Source organism: Thermobia domestica, chromosome 5 (assembly GCF_964235325.1).
Source record: "Thermobia domestica chromosome 5, izTheDome1.hap1.1, whole genome shotgun sequence".
Classification (NCBI taxonomy): Eukaryota; Metazoa; Arthropoda; class Insecta; order Zygentoma; family Lepismatidae; genus Thermobia; species Thermobia domestica.
The window spans coordinates 307,496,090-307,516,843 of record NC_137458.1 but is presented as its reverse complement, the minus strand read 5'-3'; the positions used below and the strand labels follow the sequence as shown (position 1 = coordinate 307,516,843).

The window sequence follows — 20,754 nt, the reverse complement described above, 5'->3', positions numbered from 1 at the left end:
TCGCAACCGAGATAATTGCTTAATTTGTTTATTGCAAAAAAAAAAAAAAAAACTATATTAGGACAAAGAACTCACCAATAAATACGGATAAGCAAAATGTTGAAAAGACGGGGATGTTATTAATAAAAACAAATTTTAGGGCGTAAAAAATTAGGGTGTCCGGAATGGGGCTGACGGTTTTTCAAAGTATGTAGTTTTAATATGGTCAAAGATACAGAAGAAAAAAACATTTATATTAAAGGAAAACTCAAAGAACAACTACCTGTGACGGCCCTAATATCGCCGATAAACAGAAATGGCGTCTGCAGTCGAAAAGGTGCAATGCGTGTGGTGGTTTTCAGAGACAAAAAGTGTTGCTCAATTTCAACGAAACTTTCGATGTGTTTGCCACAAGGATCCTCCATCACGCAACAGTATCCAGGCGTGAAAGGATCAATTTTTATCAACGGATGTGTTATGAAACTACAAAAGCGTGTTGTGGTAAATAGCGTGTGTCGGAAGAAAATTCTGAAGCAATCAGTGAGTGTTTCTCACGTAGCCCGAGGAAGTCACTTCGTGCAGTGAGCAGGCATTTGGCAATTACAAAGACAACAGTGCACGATGTGGTACACAAACGATTACGTTTGCGGGCGTATAAGGTGCAATATTGTTGCAAGAAATTAAGCCCAACGATAAGCCACAGAGAACAGCATTTGCTACTGAAATTCTGGACAGAATTGATTACGACCATAATTTCCTATTCAACATTGTTTTCTCTGATGAGGCAACTTTTCACTTGCCCTGGCTGCAGGGGTGTAGTCATGGGGGGGGGAAATCGGGGCCAGGCCTTCCAAACGATTTCCTGGCCCACCAAATGACCAGGTTTTAGAACATAATCGTAAGATTACCTCGCTTCAGTCATTTAAAAATAACAAAGTTTACACATAATTAATAATTCACGATAAAATAGTATAGAAATATAAATTTTTACTATATCGATCGAAAAATAGCATGGTATCTCTTCTTTATACCGATCGGAAAATAGCATGGTAGAATTTTTGTGACAGCAGATTACACAATTTACTGCGATTTATATTTTACAGTTTGAAGACAAAAAATGTACTATAAATAATAACGTAAACAATGCTATTTAACTAATTTGGGATTGAGTATAGCCCGCTCCCCCCAGTGATTTGTAACGAATCACAGTGATTCTAACGATTCATATTAGTTCATAATGAATCGGAATCTCGTGTTATAAAGATTTAAGACGTAAATCTTGTGGCAAGGAAGCTTTAGTATTAGTAGTAGTAGTAGCAGTAATAGTAGTAATAGTAGTAGTAGTAGTAGTAGTAGTAGTAGTAGTAGTAGTAGTAGTAGTTAGTAGCAATAGTAGTAGTAGGAGGAGGAACGGGTTAGAAGCCCGGCAGGGGTTGGTTGTGTTCTGTTCTCGATATAAGTAGTAGTAGTAGTAGTAGTAGTAGTAGTAGTAGTAATGGTTAGTAGCAATAGTAGTAGTAGGAGGAGGAACGGGTGAGAAGCCCGGCAGGGGTTGGTTGTGTTCTGTTCTCGATATAAGTAGTAGTAGTAGTAGTAGTAGTAGTAGTAGTAGTAGTGACTCTTCCAGTTCCGGTGACAAAGAACTGGGAGGAGCGGGCTATACACAAGCCCTAATTTGTAAGTACATTACTTTTTTTATATGCTGTAACGAGAGGACTAGCTCGGGAGAGTAATGCTCCCAGAAGTAGAAACGAGAAACACAGTTCTGATTGGTTAGCGTTATCCACTTCTTGCCACGTTGCATTAAAATAACATAAATGAAACGCTTGCTGTTGTCGTCCTCGGTGACCCTGATACAGGTAGTTACAGTGTTTTTCCCGTGCTTTGTAAGAATGTTCTGGAATCACCTTCTTCAAATCCACCGAACGAATCAGACAACCAGCCTGCAGATCCCCCCATTCACTCCGAATCGGCTCCTGCAGAACCTGTACCATCTAATACCATGGAAGTAGAAGAAACTCAGGATACTAAAATTATTCCAGCACCCATAACACCCAGCACCGCACCAGCTGTTTCAACAGTCGTCACATCAGTTTCTACGGTAAGTGATACTGGTTTAGTCGAAGAGACTTGTTCCGTCTCTCAGACCGTACCTTTAGCTGTTCCACCAGAATTCACTCTCTCCACAAGTGACTCAGATACAGAAATTACTCATAGTGATAAACGCAAACTCAGTAAAGAAAAAGTACTCAGTAGTGTATGTAGTAAGGACTTGCGTCCTATACACGATCTTTCTGTCATTCATGCACGCCAAACGCGAGCTTCCACAAAAAAGTTGAAATCAGTGGTTAATTCCGAAAAAGGGGGTACCTAAAATTGTAGTGGCATCATAATACTGCATTGTGGTACTTTTCTTTATTCTTTCTGCAGTGATATTACCTACTATTTATCATGTGTTGTTACGCTCGCTTATATTTCTTGTCTCTCCTCGTTTTTATGTTTACGTTCCGTTTAGCGACTGTTAATCTCAATAAGTTCACTTCTTTAGTTAAGCACCATGCCCTAAGTGACTTTATACACCAAGAAGAAATCGATGTTTTGTTCGCTCAGGAAGTCGCACTCCCGGAATTCCATTACCTACCGAATCATTCTCATGTTACCAGTGTTAGTGAAACAGCTTCAGGAACAGCCATTATTTACCGCAGTGATCTCAATTTTTTGGCACCTTTACAACATCCCAGTGAGCGTATTACCACCGGAGATTTACAAAATATTCGTTTGTGCAGTGTCTATGCTAAATCTGGTTCTTCGTATAAAAGAGAACGAAATAATTTCTTTGCTACTGAACTCCCCCCGGCTTTGTATAATGGTCAGTCCCCATGCATTCTTGCCGGGGATTATAACTGCACACTTTCTCCCCTCGATGCTTATCCTCATTTCAGTGATTCGTCTGCTCTCCGTCAACTAATAACAACTTATGACTTAGTGGATGTGTGGCGCCATTTTCATCCTAATGAACCAGGACATACATTCTTCACGTCTGGATCGTCTTCCTCTCGATTGGACAGATTCTATATCAGTAAATCTCTTCTTCATGGGGTTCGAGATGTACAAATTACACCCATCTTTTTTAGTGACCACCTGGCAGTTATAATGACCATTGATCTACCCGTCTCAAAATTTTTAAAACGAAGCGGCTTGTGGTATTTTAATACCTCCATCCTACAGGAACCTGACTACATCCATCTTATTCACCAAGAATGGGCAGATCTTTTACACCGTCATCAATATTACAAAGGATCCCTTATGCATTTCTGGGAACAGAGAGTCAAACCGAAGTTTCGAGTGATTACTCAACAATATTGTCGGAATCGGAATGCTTCATATTGTACTCAGTATCAATATTACACCACTCTCTTAAGAGATTACATGAAAGAACAACTTCAAGGTAGCAATTTTCGACCTCAAATTCAAGAAATTAAAGCCCACCTATTAGCCATGCACAAACGCCGCATCCAAGGTTTCACAACTCGCAGTAAAATACATCAATATGACGACTTAGAAACTCCCGGAATTGTACAAATCAACAAAGAACTCATGCGTGGAAAGCAGAAATTTATATCTCAGCTTAAAGATGCCACCGGTCACGTGTATGTAGGTGAGCAAGTAATACATTGTGTCACAAATCATTATAAACAGCTGTATGCTAAGCCTACTTCCTTCTGTGACAGTCCCGAACTTCTCAACTATCTTCCTACAGTCTTACAGAAACAGGATCAAGAATATCTATCTAGTCCATTTACAGTAGAAGAGGTTAAATCAGCCATTGCTTCCGGCCGTCGAGGAAAATCTACAGGGATTGATTCCCTACCTCTAGAATTCTATATAACCTTTATAGATATTTTAGCACCCTTTCTTACGAACCTTTTCAATGAATATAGGCAGACTCTAGTTCTAGGTGAATCTCTTCGCACAGGTGTTACAGTTTTAGTACCTAAACATTCTCGCACTTCCATTGTTAATGATTTAAGACCTATTTCCCTTCTGTGTACGGATTTAAAAATTTTAACACGCTGTCTTACTGCACGAATAAAAGTGTTTAGTGACAAACTGCTAAGTGCACATCAATATGGAATAGGCCAACAGAACCCGATCTATAAGGCTTTATCAAATCTTAGAGATTTCATTTCCTACCACGAATCAACTGCTCCTTCACCCGTTGCTGTTTTAGCCACGGATTATTCTCAAGCTTTTGATAGGATTAACCATGACTACTTATTCAAAGTCCTTGAGAAATATGGTTTTGGGTCCTCCTTTATTTCTCTTGTACGAGGAATTTATACGCATAGATTGTCAAAAATTAAAGTTAATGGTGGCTTAAGTAACCCAATAAACATTAATAATGGTATTTTGCAAGGTGACCCAATGTCAAGTTTATTATTCAGTTTGTCCCTTGCACCACTTATATACGCGACTGAACGTTTACTCCCTGGTGTGTCTGTCTACAATACCAAACTAACTGTACAAAGTTATATAGATGATTCCCACTATTGTTTACAAAATCCGGCCGACATGAATTGCCTACAACGGTTATTAACCTTATATCAACAGGCTTCTGGAGCGCAACTCAATCACAGAAAAACAAAAATATTATGTATTCATCCAGAATACAATGCTTCATATAGCAACTACTATGATACGGTTCAAAGTGTCAAAATACTTGGTGTATGGTGGTACAATAATATCAATCAAACAGTAGAACAGTCATATAATCTTACAGCAAATAAAATCTGAAGTCTTCTTATAACTCATAGACAGCGAAACATGAACATTTTTAGTAGAAACTTATTTCTCAAAACGTCTGTTTTTAGTATTTTCAGCCACATTGCACAGATTTTACCAATGCCAGTTAAAATATCTAACCAGTTAACCAGTCACGCTTTGTTTTTCTTATGGCATTCCAAAATCTTACGCGTGGCTAAGAATCAACTCTACCTCCCCTCACGTGAAGGAGGCATAGGCTTTTTGCACATAGAAGCACAGGCACGTGCCCTTCTTATGCACAGAAGTTGTAAGGTGGTCTGTGAACACGAGACTTCGATTACGGCTGCTGTTATCAATGTCTGCTTCCACTGTTTAGACCTTCAGGCGCCAGTACACGTGTTTCCTTGGAGCTACAAATTTCCTCATTTACGTGATGTCATACTTGATATGATATACGCCTTGCTAGCAAAAGATCCAATTGAAACTGGTTCGGTCAACAACCTTTACTGGCGCTATGTTCGCTTGTGGGTTACTAGTATACCGACTGTTGTCTTAAAGCACCCGCATAAAAATTGGAATGCTATATGGAAAAACATCAAAGCTTCCTTTCTCACCCACCACCAACGTACAACCTGGTATTTCATAGTCAATAATGTATACGAAACATTGGAAAAACTTCACAATATAGGTATTGTCAATAGTAATATATGCCCATACTGCAACAATCTTGATACACTAGCACATAAGTTTCATGCCTGTTCCAACGTACCAATCATTTGGATGTATTTTTGTATTTTAATTAGCAAAATTGGTCGTCTTTCACCTCATAGCTTTACTGTAACAGAACTTATTTTGTGTCCTGCTTTTAATTATTTTCCGACATTTAAAAACAATGCTGTTATCTGGATAACTATACAGACAATTATGTTTCTTGTGCATACTAATCGGCCTTATCATATAGAATTATACAAGCAATATTTGCAATATCAGGCCAGCCTTCTCTCACCTGCACGAAAAAGGAAATTTTTTGCTAACTATTTAACTGTTCTTACAGAGTCTTTGTCCATGTATGTAATGTTATATAAAAAAAAAAAAAAAAACAGAAAGATGACAAATCTGTAATACACTTTTATCACATCAGCTCATGATAATGTAGGAATAACTCGTGGTAAATCTACTAATAATAATGTAACCTGCCTGCCCCGTGCAGACACCTATGTATATTTGCATTGTCTTTGTTCATTATGTCAGTTTTTTTCTTTTCTTCTTCTTTTCGTTTTTTTTATTTTACCATATTTTTTACAAATGTATTAATTTACTTTTTTTTAATTTTTAATATGTTCATTTACTTTGTTTGTTCTTCTCAATAAAGAAGGTTTGAAAAAAAAGGTGGCCGAGTTGGTTAGCACTATATGCTAGTATTAAAGGTCTTTTTTGGCATGAGTTCAAACCCGGCCCGAGGAAAGTTTTTTTTTACATTTTTATAACACTTATTAAATTAAAATAATATGAAAATAATACTTAAAAAAGTGATTTATTTACTTTTTTGCAAATAAGTAGCTGTAGTACTTATGCCCTTGTACTCCATGATATAGGGCTCGTTTTGTTCCCCTTGTACTACGAGATATAAATTTTGTGACCAACTTAGAACAACTGGCTAGGATGGCGGAAAAACGTAGCGCGCGGAAAAACGTACTTCCGGGAGTATTACTCTCCCGAGCGGGCCGTGTAACGAGTGTTTTTTTTAAAATCATTTTTATCAGATGGATAATCTGATGAAAAACAACGTTCTCATTCAGTTTTTCAGTTTAGATTTCTTTCGCTTTTTTCTACTTTGTGTAAAACAGGAAGTGAGATATAGCTGTTATTAAAATAATTGTTTCCTTAGTCACGAATAATTAATATTTTTGTCAAGAAATCTTAAAGAAATTAAATGCAATTTCAAAGAAAATCAATCATGTAAATAGGTTGTGCACAAGGGCTTAAACTGAAACAGTTATGCACAAAGGTATAACGTTTGGTCCGGGACAGTAGTTCTGGGTTAACCCTCGAAATGACAAGCTTATTTCATAACAAGAAAGCTTGCGATATTTTACGGTATAATGACAAGGTGAGGCTATGAGGCTTGTATGTATTTTTATTTACTATGCACGCGGATACCTACAGGTAAATGTTTCTATTTTGTTATAATTGTGCGTACGTACTTGTTAATAACTCTATTCCTGATTACCACTGTTATAAATAGTGTTTACTCGTTTCTTTGATTAAACTTCACTTTTAATGGTAAATGTTAAAAGTTAGCAATACCTCACATAAATAATGTATAATGTTTTGATAGTATACATGTTTTTGGTATATATAGTTTAGAAGAACCTAAAGTTAATCACTCACAGAGAGCGGTTCACTTCTTTTGTCAACGTACACAAATTCTACTCATCTTGCTGAGCTGTTTACATACATTTTTCTTAGATATATCGAATGTTTGTTGATGCATTCTTGACGACTTCTTTTCAGATCACACATGACAACTTCTATGCTTCTCTACCTGCGCTTGATTGTGACTTATCTGGGCACTCCTGTAAATTACGACAGAGTTCCATAGCCAATTTTGCATCATTAGGTAAGCTAGTGTACTACGTCAATTGATCTGTTTTATCAATGTTTCTGCTACTAAAATCAAAAACAGACACCTTTAGTCGGTGGTAGTTACATTCAGTTTGGGTGGCTGTTAGTCCAAATCATGTATGCTGCCACTCCAAAAACATCCAGAAGATTCATAAAATAAGTAAAATGATATCTATACGTTTTCCCCCTGCATGTACAGTTGTGAACTATATAATTGAAGAAATCAACCAACCTTTTTGTTTCGTTGTAATATGCAGAGTGTTTCAAAACAACAACAACGTTCAGGAAGTGATTCCTGACACCAAGATAAGACGTAAAGTAAAGACCAACCTGGGTGCATAAATGCTTCCTTTCGGAGTTATAGGCTGCCGAAAACGTGAAAAAAATGAGCTTTAAAGCTCCATAGCTCCAACACTATGGGATCTACCGTAGTCGGGTCAAGATTTCATTTAGGAACTACTATGTGCCCTATCCAGATATCCATGTTTCAGAATCCTGCGGTATTTCCGCAGCAATTTTTATAAAGGTAGTTGGTGAGTGCTTCAAATTATATGCCCATAGCCAAACTGCCTCTATATAAATTGTTGCGTGAGTACCACAAGATTTTGAAACATGTATTTTTGGATAGCACACATATTAGTTCCTAAGTGAAGTCTTAGCCCGACTACGGTAGGTCCCATAGTTTTGAAGTTATGAACCTTTAAACAACTTCTTTTTCTCATATTTTCGGCAACCTATAACTCCGAAAGGAAGCATGCAGATTGGTCTGTGCTTTCTTCTTATCTTGGTGTCAGGAATCACCTCCCGAACCTTGTCGGTATTGTTTTGAAACACCGGAAAAGAATTAAGAATAATAATATCTGGCTTATTATTCTTGTGTGGATGAAATTTATTGTCGTGACACATACTGGATAAAAGTACACTGAAGAGATTTCCTTCCAAGCATAAGATACAAGTGTGAATTTGTCATTATTAGACATCAGATTTTTATGCACTTAAATTCATGAAATATGCAAGCATCTATACTGCTATATACGTTGAAATATGCACACTTCTAGAATATGCGAGATATGCTCTTAGACACTAATATATGCTCTAAGCTTTGAAATATGCATTTATATGCATTATAAAAGTTCAATTTCGAGCTGTATTATTGTTGTTAGAAAGTCCTACCAAGTTTAACAGAAATGCATGTGCTGCTATCTAGTGACCACTGAATATTGTAATAATGAAGAATTTAAAAGAAAAGTACTGACCTTTCACTTTAGCTTCAGAAGCTCACTTTGTCATGATTAAGTATGAAAAACAAAAAGCTGAAACAAGTAATTAAAATATCATTCAAGCTGAATGAGGCAATCACGAATGAATATACAGAAGGCGCTGTGAGAATTCATAAAATATTAAAAATCTTTAACTTTCATTAAGCAGCTTTTAAATAAAAATGGAGGCTGAAAGACTCAACTTGTCATTTCTAGGGTTAAACTTAATAAAAACTATCTGGAATATAATTTATAGGGAAAAAGTAAAATAAATAAATTAATAATAATAATAATAATAATAATAATAATAATAATAATAATAATAATAATAATAAGAAGAAGAAGAAGAAGAAGAAGAAGAAGAAGAAAAGAAACTAAGAAAACGGAAGGAACACACAATTTTCATGTTTTTCAGACCTCAAACACACTAGCTGCAACACACTGTTTTTGGCTTTTTACATTGTAGGTGCTCCCCCCCTCAAAAATGACGGGCCCCTCGAACAAAAACCCGCTGGCTACACCCCTGCCTGGCTGTGTTAACAGACACAATGTTAGAATATGGGGATTTGAGAATCCGCATGCGTACATAGAAGTTATAGGCCCCTTGTTTTTCATAGAGCAAACCATAAAAGAAAATGTGTTCTTAGACATGATTCAACACTTTGCCGTTTCCCAGTTGCAACATTTGTAACCTCAAGTGATATTCCAATTGGATAGTGCCCCGCCAGATTGGAGACTACAAGTTAGGGAGTACCTTGATACTGAATTTCCTGGCCGTTGGATAGGCCGTGATGGGCCAATTAGCTGGCCTCCACGCTCTCTTGATGTTAACCCCCGGACTTCTTCCTGTGAGGGTATGTGGAAGACCTTGTGTATTCTGGTGAAAAGGTGCGTAACCTTGATGAACTGAAGAACCTTATTAGGAACGCGATTGCTTCAGTAACACCTCACATGTTACAGAATACGTGGAGAGAGATTGAGTTCAGGCTAGATATTGTAAGAGTAACAAATGGAGGTCAGGTGGAGTTACACTGAATTAGAATGACTTGTAAGTAAGACCAAATAAACTTTCTGAGTTTTCCTTTAAAATGTATGTTTTTTCTTCTTCTGTATCTCTGAACATATTAAAACTATAGACTTTTAAAAACCGCCAGTGCATTCCGGACACCCTACAATTTATTAGAATTTGTATGGTTTAACAAAAATAAAAAACACATTATTCGCAATAGTGTTCGATCTGGCAACTTTGTGGATGTAGAAATTTTGAAGTGATCATCGGCTGATGGATATAATGAAGATTAGTACAAGAGGATAGGGTTGAGTAGTGTTGTAAAAAAAAAAAAAAAGTTTTTTTCTGTGAAGGTTTCTTTCAATAAAAAACCGTTCTTTTTCATAATTTCTCCAAAGGTCTGTTTTTGTTTCTGGCAACTATTATTTATTGATTTATGTTGCAGATTATTGAAATAAACAACAGAACTTGAGTGGAAGCCCTCGTAACTTACAAATCGTTTGTTTCTTTGTACCTATACGAGCAAAATTGTGTGATTATTCCTGTCGGACCCAGGTCATTTTTGGCGTTTTCCTATATTTTCAGTTAGTGACTTATTGCTCAAAAACCATTCATTAGATTGATATGGTTAAGACATCGTTTTTTAGAAAATCGATGTGGCTATTTTTTGGTGTAAGTTGCATTGCTGACGGGTGGGAAATTATTGAGGGAAATGTAGGGGTGAAAATTTAAAAAAATCCCTAACCGAATTTCAAAATTTTTTGTATCTATCACCACGGCTGCTATATAGGTTCAAGTCACATAAAAAATTCTTTGGTGTCTTGACAAAGTACAGTGAAATCCTGATGTTGCTGGCTTCCATTTTAAGAGGGAAAGAAGAAATTCTCTGTCATCTTTCACATGAAATTTTGACACTTTTTACGCCTCAGAAGCAAAAATCAACAGATATGCCGGGGCTGCAGCTTCTCTAATTACCCTATTGAAACTTTTTATGGTGTGTTGTGTAGGGCAAAGGGGAAGCTTTCAGGTAGTATACGTTTGTTTCAATGTAGCCAGCAAGAGGGTAATAATAAAAGGGAAAAAGGAAATTTTCCGAATTTTTCACCTAAAATCGGAAATTAACTGTTTTGGCTGGAAACACTGCCATCAGACAGAGGAAAACTGCCTGAAAATAAACCTTAGTACTCCAAGAATACATTATACAAGTATCATGGCGATATCTAAAATGTAAGTAAGCATGACAAAAAATATCTCAATCTACCTCAGAAATTCACCATTTTCTTACCATTTCCAGAACATGATTTATTATAAACCTCAACTGTACTTCCCCTAATTATTCTCGTGAAACCTTTTATGGTGCGCTGTGTACGCTAAAGACGAGGCTTCTAGACACTGGTAGTTTTTTCGAGTGTAACCAACAAAAGGGAAATAATAGAAACAAAAAGGATTTTTTTTTAAAATTTGCCCCTAAAATCTGGAATTAAAATTTTCTGTAGCTGCCAACACTGCTATGACACACGCACAAACTATCTTAAAATAAGCTTTGGTATCTTTGTAATATATTTAATATATCCTACAAGTATTGTGACGATATCTAATAAAGTAAGCATGTCAATAAAAAATATCTCATTCTACTTTTAAAAAATCTTAGTTATCTTTCAAATTAGAGAACAAGGTCTACTGTAAACTTCAACTATACTTCCCCTAATTATCCTATTGAAACTTTCTATAGTGCGTTGTGTAGGGAATCAAATCAAATCAATTCAAATCAAAGACGATACTTCCGGATACTGGTACGTTTGTTTCGATGTAGCCAACAAGAGGGAAATACTAGAGACAAAACAAATAATTTTCCCAAAATTTCTCCCTAAAATCTGGAATTAAAATCTTCTGTAGCTGGCAACACCGCTTCCAGTCAGACGCAAACTATCTTAAATTAAACATTGGTACACCACTAATATATCCTACAAGTATTATGGCGATATTTAAGGAACAAAGCTTCTAATTATCAAAAATATATTACGGTGAACATAAAAGTAGGGAAAACTAGAAAAATCAAGGGTTAGAACCTAAATACGATTTTTTCGTGCGACCCTAATTACCCCATTGTAACAATCTGTACTTGAGTTTTTTAAGTAAGGACAATTGTTCGATTGGCGTAAGTTGATTTGCACTTGGACGTATAGGTACGGATTCATAAACAAAAATTTCGAGTTTTTTTGCCCAAATTTAGGGAAATTTTAATCTCCCGAATTGGCAACACTGCGCACAGGCCCGTCCAATTGATGTCAACAGTTAGGTATCCATCCGAGGTATCTATCTGGCAAGTCTTAAGGAGGTCTTTCTACAACGAAGGAAGCTACAGGGAAAAAAGAAGTAAAGGGAATTCGAAATTAGAAAATTCTCGAATTTTTGACTGGGGTGAAATTTGAGAAGAAAATTTCCAGAAGAAAATGAAATTAATACGATAAACTATGGTCCAACCATATTTGGCAAGAATAATATCCCGATATCTTAAATTACTGTCCACACAGGAGCGGATTAGAAAAGTGACACACCCATGTGTGCCACTTTGGCCACCTGGGCCACCGAGTGTATGCATTTGATTGCATATTTTTCAGTACTAGCCCGTGTTGTTGTTGTAGTTATAGTTTCGACTAATAATAATATCGTTGTTGTAAACAACAACTTTATAAGGAAAATCTTCTCCTTTTTACATCTTAGTTCCAACAATGTTGGTGAGAAATGCAGGGTGTTTCAAAATGAATTTCGGGGTTTTAAGTCTTCGTAGTACTTATTACATTTTACGTACAATTATAAGCAATGCATCAAGTAAAAGAGCACCTCAAACAGTCTTTGCTACAAGTGTTCGATGTGAGATTCATTCGTCACACTGCGCACATCTAGTCGATAGGCGACAAAGGCCCATAAACTTTCCGCCATATGGCACAAAACACATTCAATTTAGGGGAGTCTCGTTTCAACTGTACCATCTCAGGAGGATTTACTGACGGCCAGATGCAAACATTATGAGTGTTCACATTAGCTCTTAGATGAAGTGTCGATTAATCACTGAAGACGACACGATCCAGAAAATCTTCATTGTTATGCAGTAATATTTCACTTGCGAAATTGGCACGTAAACTGTAGTCTGTAGGCTTTAGACCTGTAGTAACTGCAAACGATAAGCACGTAGTTGCAAGCGTCTCCTTACTATTCTTCACACAGACAGTTGCACTCTACAGATTCAGTCTTTATTAAAACACAAAAAGCTTTCTGCTCTCTAGACTCCATCTTTGCTACTTGCTCTTTCTAACGGCAGACAGAAGAAACAATGCATGTACATGCGTGCGTACAAAACTGTTTGAGTTGCTCTTTCATTTGATATAATATTTATAATTGTAAGTTAATTGTAATAGATACTACAAAGTTTCAAAACCCTAATATTAATTTTGAAACACCCTGCATTACTTCAAATTGTGTCATCCTATAATCATGTCTTGTATATACAGTACATATCATCATGGCCGGCCCTAGGCAATTTGTCGCCCCGTGCAATGACATAATTTGCCGCTTCCCCCTTTCTCCAGAAAGAACAAATCTTAAAAATAATGATTTTATGTATGCTACTCCAGCATAAACAACGAAGGGGAGGGTAAATGCAGTAGCACTCAGAAAGGCTTAAATACTTACTAAAAATGCAATCCCGTTGTGTCTGTTTTTTCTTTAAATATTTATCTGTTATGTTAGTGAAAGATAAAGGAAACACACCTGCAGAGGAAAGATGGTAATTCTTTTTATAGAATTCAATATCGAGCTTCAATCTCAATGTATCGGTTTGCAATTCCAGTGCAACTAGCTCTTTTATCTTTATTTCTTAATTTTTCTTCTACATCTGTTAACATTTCTTTAAAAACTTGTTCCTATTTTCAATGGTAAGGATCTTGTTTCTGACAAAAACAAGACTAGTTGTCATATCAAAACTGTGATAACTTACTAAATGGAACAGATATTCGCTACTATTCGAGAATTGAATTCTTGTATTTGACAACAATCAAGCAATTTGTGCTCGGATTTATTCGACCATTTGCTTTAGCATTGTCCATGTGATCTTAAACTAATGCAACCTAACATTATTTATGAATGTAGTATTCAAATAGGTCAGCTTAGTAAATGTAACTACCATCATCATGAAGTCTGTTTCCAACAAGAAATATTTAATTTAAATAATATACTTAAGACAAATTTTACCGAACACTCCAAACTTGCCGCTCCATGCAAATGCACGTGTTGTATATATGGTAGAGCCGGCTCTGCATATCATATATATCTACTCGACAAATTATTTATATATGATATTTAGAATAATACTATTAGGCAAATTAGTATTTGTTTTTACCTTTAGACAAGTTATTAGAATTTTATACTGTTCGTGACATTATTTTCGTACTTATTAGAGGCCTAATTAAAAAAAAAAAAACATTTCTACTTTTATTTCTTAGTTGATATTCATGAAAACTGCTGAAACCCGAATTGTTAATAGGTATGGTATTTATGTAAATTGTAAAATATTTGTAGCGTATCAGTATCTAGCGTTCAATTTATGTTGCATTTTACGTTGATTACACCTGCATAAAAATATTTCAGACTTAAATAGACGTAAGATGCATTACAAATGACTATTTGAATAAAAACGAAATTTAGAAAAAAACGAGAGGCAATGTTTTTTTTCTAAAAAAAAAACGTACATTTCTGAAAAATACGAACGATTTTTTTTTCTATTTACAACACAAGGGTCGAGTGACAAAAAAAAAGTTTAATGCTTTGAGCGTAATTTCAAATATTTTATTACTAACTGTATTATACACTGAAAAGTGTGTGTACAACAATATACATGCAAAAGAGATATGTGATATGAGTTTTAAGAATGTTTTGATGAGCGGGAGATTTAGAATGTTCGGTAGATTTAGAATATTCGGGACATTTAGAATATTCGGGAGATTTAGAATGTTCGGGAGATTCAGAACCATCTTCATCAGAATTATTTGTCATTACATCTTGAATCCAATCCAGATAAGAAGCAATTTTCGTGTATACAGCTGGAGAATTAGGTGCACCACAGTTTTCTACACCAAAACTAACAAGTCCTAACACTACATTATCACATGTTAGGGGTCCACCTGAATCTCCATTACAACTATCTTTGCCCCCTTCTAAAACTCCAGCACATATTGTGGTATTCGGTTCTACGCGTTTGTACATTCTCTTACAAATATTTACGTCCAATATATGTATCTCAACTTCCATTAGCACCGTGGGGAAGTCCTCTTTATTAATTAGACCCCAACCGACCACAGTACATGTACTGTTCGGTGTGGCTGCACTAGAAGAACTATCCTTAGGCAATGTGGCCACAGACAGTTTATCAAAATTTTTTAGTCCCCGTTTAAGTTTTAGAAGCGCAATATCACTATAAAGTTTGGCAAAACTAAAATCGGGATGTGGAAACACAAGGGAAGCAATGTCTGTGCTAACATTTCCTGACGGGATTGTTTCCTTTTCCCCTGCAACCACCAGAATAGATTCGGCTGGATATATTTGGGAAGTGTTTTCATCAATAACACAATGCGCTGCAGTAAGAATCCAATATTTATCGAGAATGGATCCTCCGCAACCAGATTCTTCGTTTCCTTTAAAAATAAGAACTTGGACAACATACGTATATTTCTCAAAATCTGCAGGTTTTCCTCCAACAATTCTACTGTAATTTCCTGTAGAATCAGTACATAAAACCGTGGTTGCCACAAGCATTTCCAACAGATATAACATCCTGCTTTTATTCCTTGTTAGTATTGACCACAATATCCACCAGTAATGACACTTTCTCTTTTAAATGAGTAGGAATGTATATCTTAAATAAACACATCACACCATCTAATGAACTTATGTAGCGGTCGATTGTCTGTAGAAACAAGGGTTGAAATCGAAAGGTATGTGAGCACACGCTAGGATGTTTCGTGCTCGTATCATTTACGCTAAATTTTTAGAAAGTGTTTTTTCCTATATTCTTACATTTTTTGATTTAATATTTACTCCCTATTAATTTTATTTTCCTGTTTGCCAGAAATACGTTACAAGGTTCAGATTTATTGTACGCATCCATGCATAAATTCATAGCATATATATTTCTTTTACAGTAAACCAATTTCTTTGTCTTAAGCAATCGTTTTTATGGGTGTAGATTTGTAATTCTCTGTACAGATTCACTTTAGGGAACATTCAGTGTAGGTACACGATAAGAATTATGGTGCAAAAGACATTAACTTGTATTACTTGGCCAAAGAAAAAAAAACACGAATGACAACTAACCGAGTCAGCACAGCAGCGCAGCAGGTGGGCCCGAGCGTATGCGAGCGGGGTGCGCCCCTACGGAGCAAGTGTTTCAGCGAGATGTATATGCACATAAACGAGGATAGCGCAAAATCTATATATACAAAATTGAATATTTACGACTCAATCTCCTGAACCGCCCCACCGATCTCGATCAAACTTGTAACATGGATGAGTTTCAAGACTGGGCTGCTTTGAGGCTATTCACTTTGTGATGCTAGAACTGAGGGGAGGGGGAGGGGTTGTAAAAATAAATAAAACTTAATAACTCCTGAACCACTCGACCGATCTTGATCAAATTTTCAGCATAGATGAGATTCAGGCCTGGAATCGTTTTTATGACTTAAATTTGAAAGAGCAACGTGGGAGAGGAGAAGGAGGGGGGACATATATATAAAAATAAATTTATATAAGACTGAAAGTGACTATTTTTGTAACTTAATAACTCTTGTACTATCTGACTGATCTCAATCAAGCTTTCAAGATATATGAGGTTTGGATCCAGGGGCGTCATTTAGAGGGGGCAGGGAGGGGCATTTGCCCCCCCCCCCCGCTGAGTTTGAGATGTATATAGATTTTATCAATAGAATAGTAGTAAATAAGTGAAAAACGCGAAATTTTATTTATATCAAGGGGTCTTGCCCCCCCCAGCAAAATCTGAAATGACGCTCCTGTTTGGATCTGGAAACATTTTTGTAATTTCACTTTAACGGTACATCCTAGGGGAGGGGGCGTATAAATAAAAATTAATAAAACCTAATAACTTTTGAAGCACCAACCAATATCGATCAAATTTTCAAAATACATGAGGGTCGGACCTTTGGTATCGTTTCACTTTGACGAGCCAACGTAGGGGAGGGGGAGATATATATGTAAGAAATATAAAATAAAAATGACTGCCTTTGTGACTTTATTACTGTTGAACCACCCGACCGATCTAAATCAAATTTTCAACATATATGAGTTTAGGGGCAGGAATTACTTTAGGCTATTCGCTTTGGCGAAGCAACGTAAGGGAGGGGAAGAGGGAGAGAAATTTTAAAATGGTCAAAAATGACCTATATTATTGTTGAACCCATAGTTTTCGGGATCGATGAGAGAAACAGTGACACTTGTGATGCTGTTTCAATCTAAGTTCAGCCCTAATAGTTGGGGAGGGGGAGGGTACAATGGAGGGAAGGGGAATAAACATTTAAAATGACTAAAATTAGTGTCGACTCAATAGTTTTAGAAGCAGCTGAGATTAACAGTCACAATTCTGATGCCGTGTGCCGCAGCACGGAGAAGGGGGAGGAGGAACTATATATAATAATAATAATCGAAAATGACCAATATTAGTGTATAATCCATGGCTTTGGGGATCATTCTGATGAACTGTGACATTTTCGATCCGGTTTAAATGCAAAATCAGCTCCGCCACTTGCGGGAAAGGGAGAAAGAGATATATAAAAATGATCGATAATGGCCACTATCAGTGTCGAATTTATAGTTTTCTAGGTCGCTTAGATGAACAGTCGTACTTTCGATCCCGTTTAAATTCAAACTCAACCCCACAACTCGGAGGAGGGATAGGTAGAGATATTTAAAAATGATCGAAAATGACTGATATTAGTGCTGAATCCATATTTTTGGGGGTCGCTGAGATGAATAGTGACACTTTCGATGCAATGGCCCGCAACATGGGAAGGGGGGAATGACCGAAAATGACCAATATTAGTGTCGAATCCATGATTTTTGGAGTCGCCGAGATGATCAATATCTTTCCGGTGCTGTTTAAATCCATGCCATTAAAAACGAAAACAGCATATTTCACGGGTACTAAACACATGAAATACGGAGTTATGCCTTTAAATTTTCATTTCAGCCCAGCAAAGCGGGTAATATATGCTAGTATTGTATATGGCATAAAATTACTTATGCGTCACGCATTGAACTGTGTATTTGTACGTTGTATTGTATTGTATTGTATTGTATTTATTTCGTCCTTTTTTCATACATTTAGCACTGTATTGCAATGCATATGAAGTGGACACGTCATTTATATATAAACACAAAAGTAAAAAGAACAATAATAATGAAAATTACATACACTAGGTTAATAATTAAACATTACACCTTACATCTTATCCATTACATTTTGCAAGATATTATTAAAAATAAAGTAAGAGTAATGATTACTTGCAGTGTATGTAGAAATCCTTGAACGTATATCAAATGCTAAAAACAAGCAACGACACTGGTTACTGTAGATAATGTAGTTTTTTTTTCTGTTAGCAATTCATGTATTCCTCTATCGAGTAAAAGCAGTGTTTTAGTAAATATTTCTGTAGTTCTTTTTTAAATTTAGCAACAGATTTTTGAGTCTTTATATCTTTGGGAAGTTTATTGTATATCATGATACCCGCGTATTTACACCCTTTTTCATATAATACGGTTCTGTGTTCTACAATGGAAAAGTTTTGTTTGTTTCTTGTATCATGATCATGGTTTTCTTCTACCCGCGTAAGAACACCTTCTAAATGTCTCTTTACAAATATCAGTAGATTTAAAATGTACAAACAAGGTACTGGGAGTATACGAAATTTTTTAAATATTGGTTTGGAGTGATCTTTTGGTTTAGCAGCCGCCATCATTCTTATTATTCGTTTCTGTATTGTAAAAATTACCTTGGCTTTGTGTGTATTTCCCCAAAATATAATGCCATATGTTAAATTTGACTGGAATAATCCAAAGTAAATCGTTTTTAAAGTAGACTCTTTTAAAACATTTTTGAGTACTTTAATTGCGAAATAAATTTGATTTAATTTTTTACCAAGTTTAGTTATTTGTACATCCCAGGAGAGATTTTTATCTATCCAGATTCCTAAGAACTTAGTGGAGTTCACATAGCCTATTCCGTTATTTTCAATTGAAATATTAACAGGCTGCGTATGTTTGTTGCGGATATGATGAAAATTGATTGCTTGTGTCTTTTCAATGTTTAATTTAAGCTTATTTTCTTTAATCCACTGAGATAGTTTATGAAGGATTTCATTTGCATTACCTTCAACATCCTCACTTGTGTTCCCTTTTACTATGATATTAGCATCGTCTGCATAAAGGGATAGTTCTGCTGGAGCAATATTACATGGTAGATCGTTAATGTATATCAAAAATAATTATGGACCTAATACGGATCCCTGTGGCACTCCACATGATATTTCTTGTTTTCCTGATGTGTAGTATGTAGTTTGGTTTGTATCTTTGTTACTGTATGTAATTTCTACTACTTGCTGCCGATTTTCTAGATACGATTTAAACCATTTGGACGCAATGCCTCTTATTCCATAATCTTGGAGCTTTGAAAGAAGATTTCTATGTGACACTAAGTCAAACGCTTTGGAAAGATCAAGGAAAACACCTATACATTTCTCCTTACTATCTAAACTTTTATGTACAATTTCTACAAAATTATATATTGCTGTTTCCGTTGATTTCCCTTGTAGGAAGCCATGTTGCTCGTGTGTTATTAGATCATGTTTAAGTAAAAAGGATGATAGCCGGATACTCATTATGGTTTCTAAAATTTTTGAAAAAGTTGAGAGAAGTGAAATAGGCCTATAATTTTCAAGCTCTGATTTGTCGCCTTTTTTATGAATTGGTTTTACTTTTGCAATTTTTAATATACTAGGGAATTCTCCACTTAAGATCGTCATATTTATGAGGAAACACAGGGAGTCAGCAATATATTTAATGCTTTTCTTTACAATACTTGGCGGTATACCATCTACGCCAGCTGACCATTTACTTTTCATCTTCTTCACCACTTTTATTATTTCTGCATTTGTAACTGGATACAGATACATTGTATTGTTGCAAGTTTTTGAGAATATTTTCGTGGGCATTGCTAGCTCACTATTGTACGTTTTTGATAAGTTGCTGTAATAATTATTAAATAGGTCAGCTATTGTACGAGGATCTTTAATTACGTTGCCATTTTTAATTACCTCTAAATTACCGTCATCATTACGAGTGTTTACACTTAACTCGCTTTGCACTAGTTTCCACAACGCCTTCGACTTATTATCGGATTTTTTAAATGATTTTGTCATTGTGTAACTGTTTTGTTGCTTTCAGAACTCCTTTATATACGTTCTTATATCTTTTGTAATATGTCTCTGTATATGGTGATAGATTTCCTTGTGTTTTAGCCTTGTTAAGAAGTCTCATTTTTTTACTTGCTATTCTGATCCCTTGTGTTACCCAGGGTTTTGATTGTTTTCTTGAAGTTACACATTTTACAACAGGGAATGCTAGATTGAAATAGAATGTTATGGTGTCAATGAAGTAACTGAAAGCTTCATTGACCTGGTTATACAAGTAAAGCTCGTTCCAATTTTCTTCCCTGAGGAGGTGATTAAAATATTGTATATTTTCATCATTAAATTTTCTTTTGTACGCTACATTACTTGTTCTTGTGTTACAAAAACTTTTATTAGGAGTTACATGTATATCGAGTACTTGGGCAAGGTGGTCTGAAAAACCACTGTTGAAGACGTCTACTGTGTTATAGTTAAGATGTTTGCTCACTATGAACTGGTCAATTGCACTTTTAAAGCATTTTGTGATTCGTGTGGGAACTTTAACAACTGCCTCCATATTAAATGAATCTAGAAGAAGTTCTACCTCGTGTTTTATCGGCTGTAAAACATCTATGTTGATATCCCCGACAATTACGACAGTCTTCTT

General features: G+C 35.8%; 2 protein-coding genes across 2 annotated transcripts in view; both read right to left on the bottom strand.

Annotated features, from left to right (window-relative positions):
* LOC145686773 (uncharacterized) overlaps positions 1 to 20,754 on the bottom strand; it is a 453,410-nt gene that overhangs the window by 90,617 nt on the left and 342,039 nt on the right. The window lies entirely within an intron of this gene.
* Positions 14,497 to 15,516, bottom strand: LOC145684564 (snake venom serine protease ussurin-like). The gene has a single exon (XM_081756956.1). It carries the CDS (start codon positions 15,463 to 15,465, stop codon positions 14,497 to 14,499), a length of 969 nt encoding a protein of 322 aa, XP_081613082.1. The 5' UTR covers positions 15,466 to 15,516.

What these genes read in the sequence shown, in the direction of transcription:
- LOC145684564 (XM_081756956.1), bottom strand. Translation starts at nt 15,465, where the DNA reads ATGTTATATCTGTTGGAAATGCTTGTGGCAACCACGGTTTTATGTACT.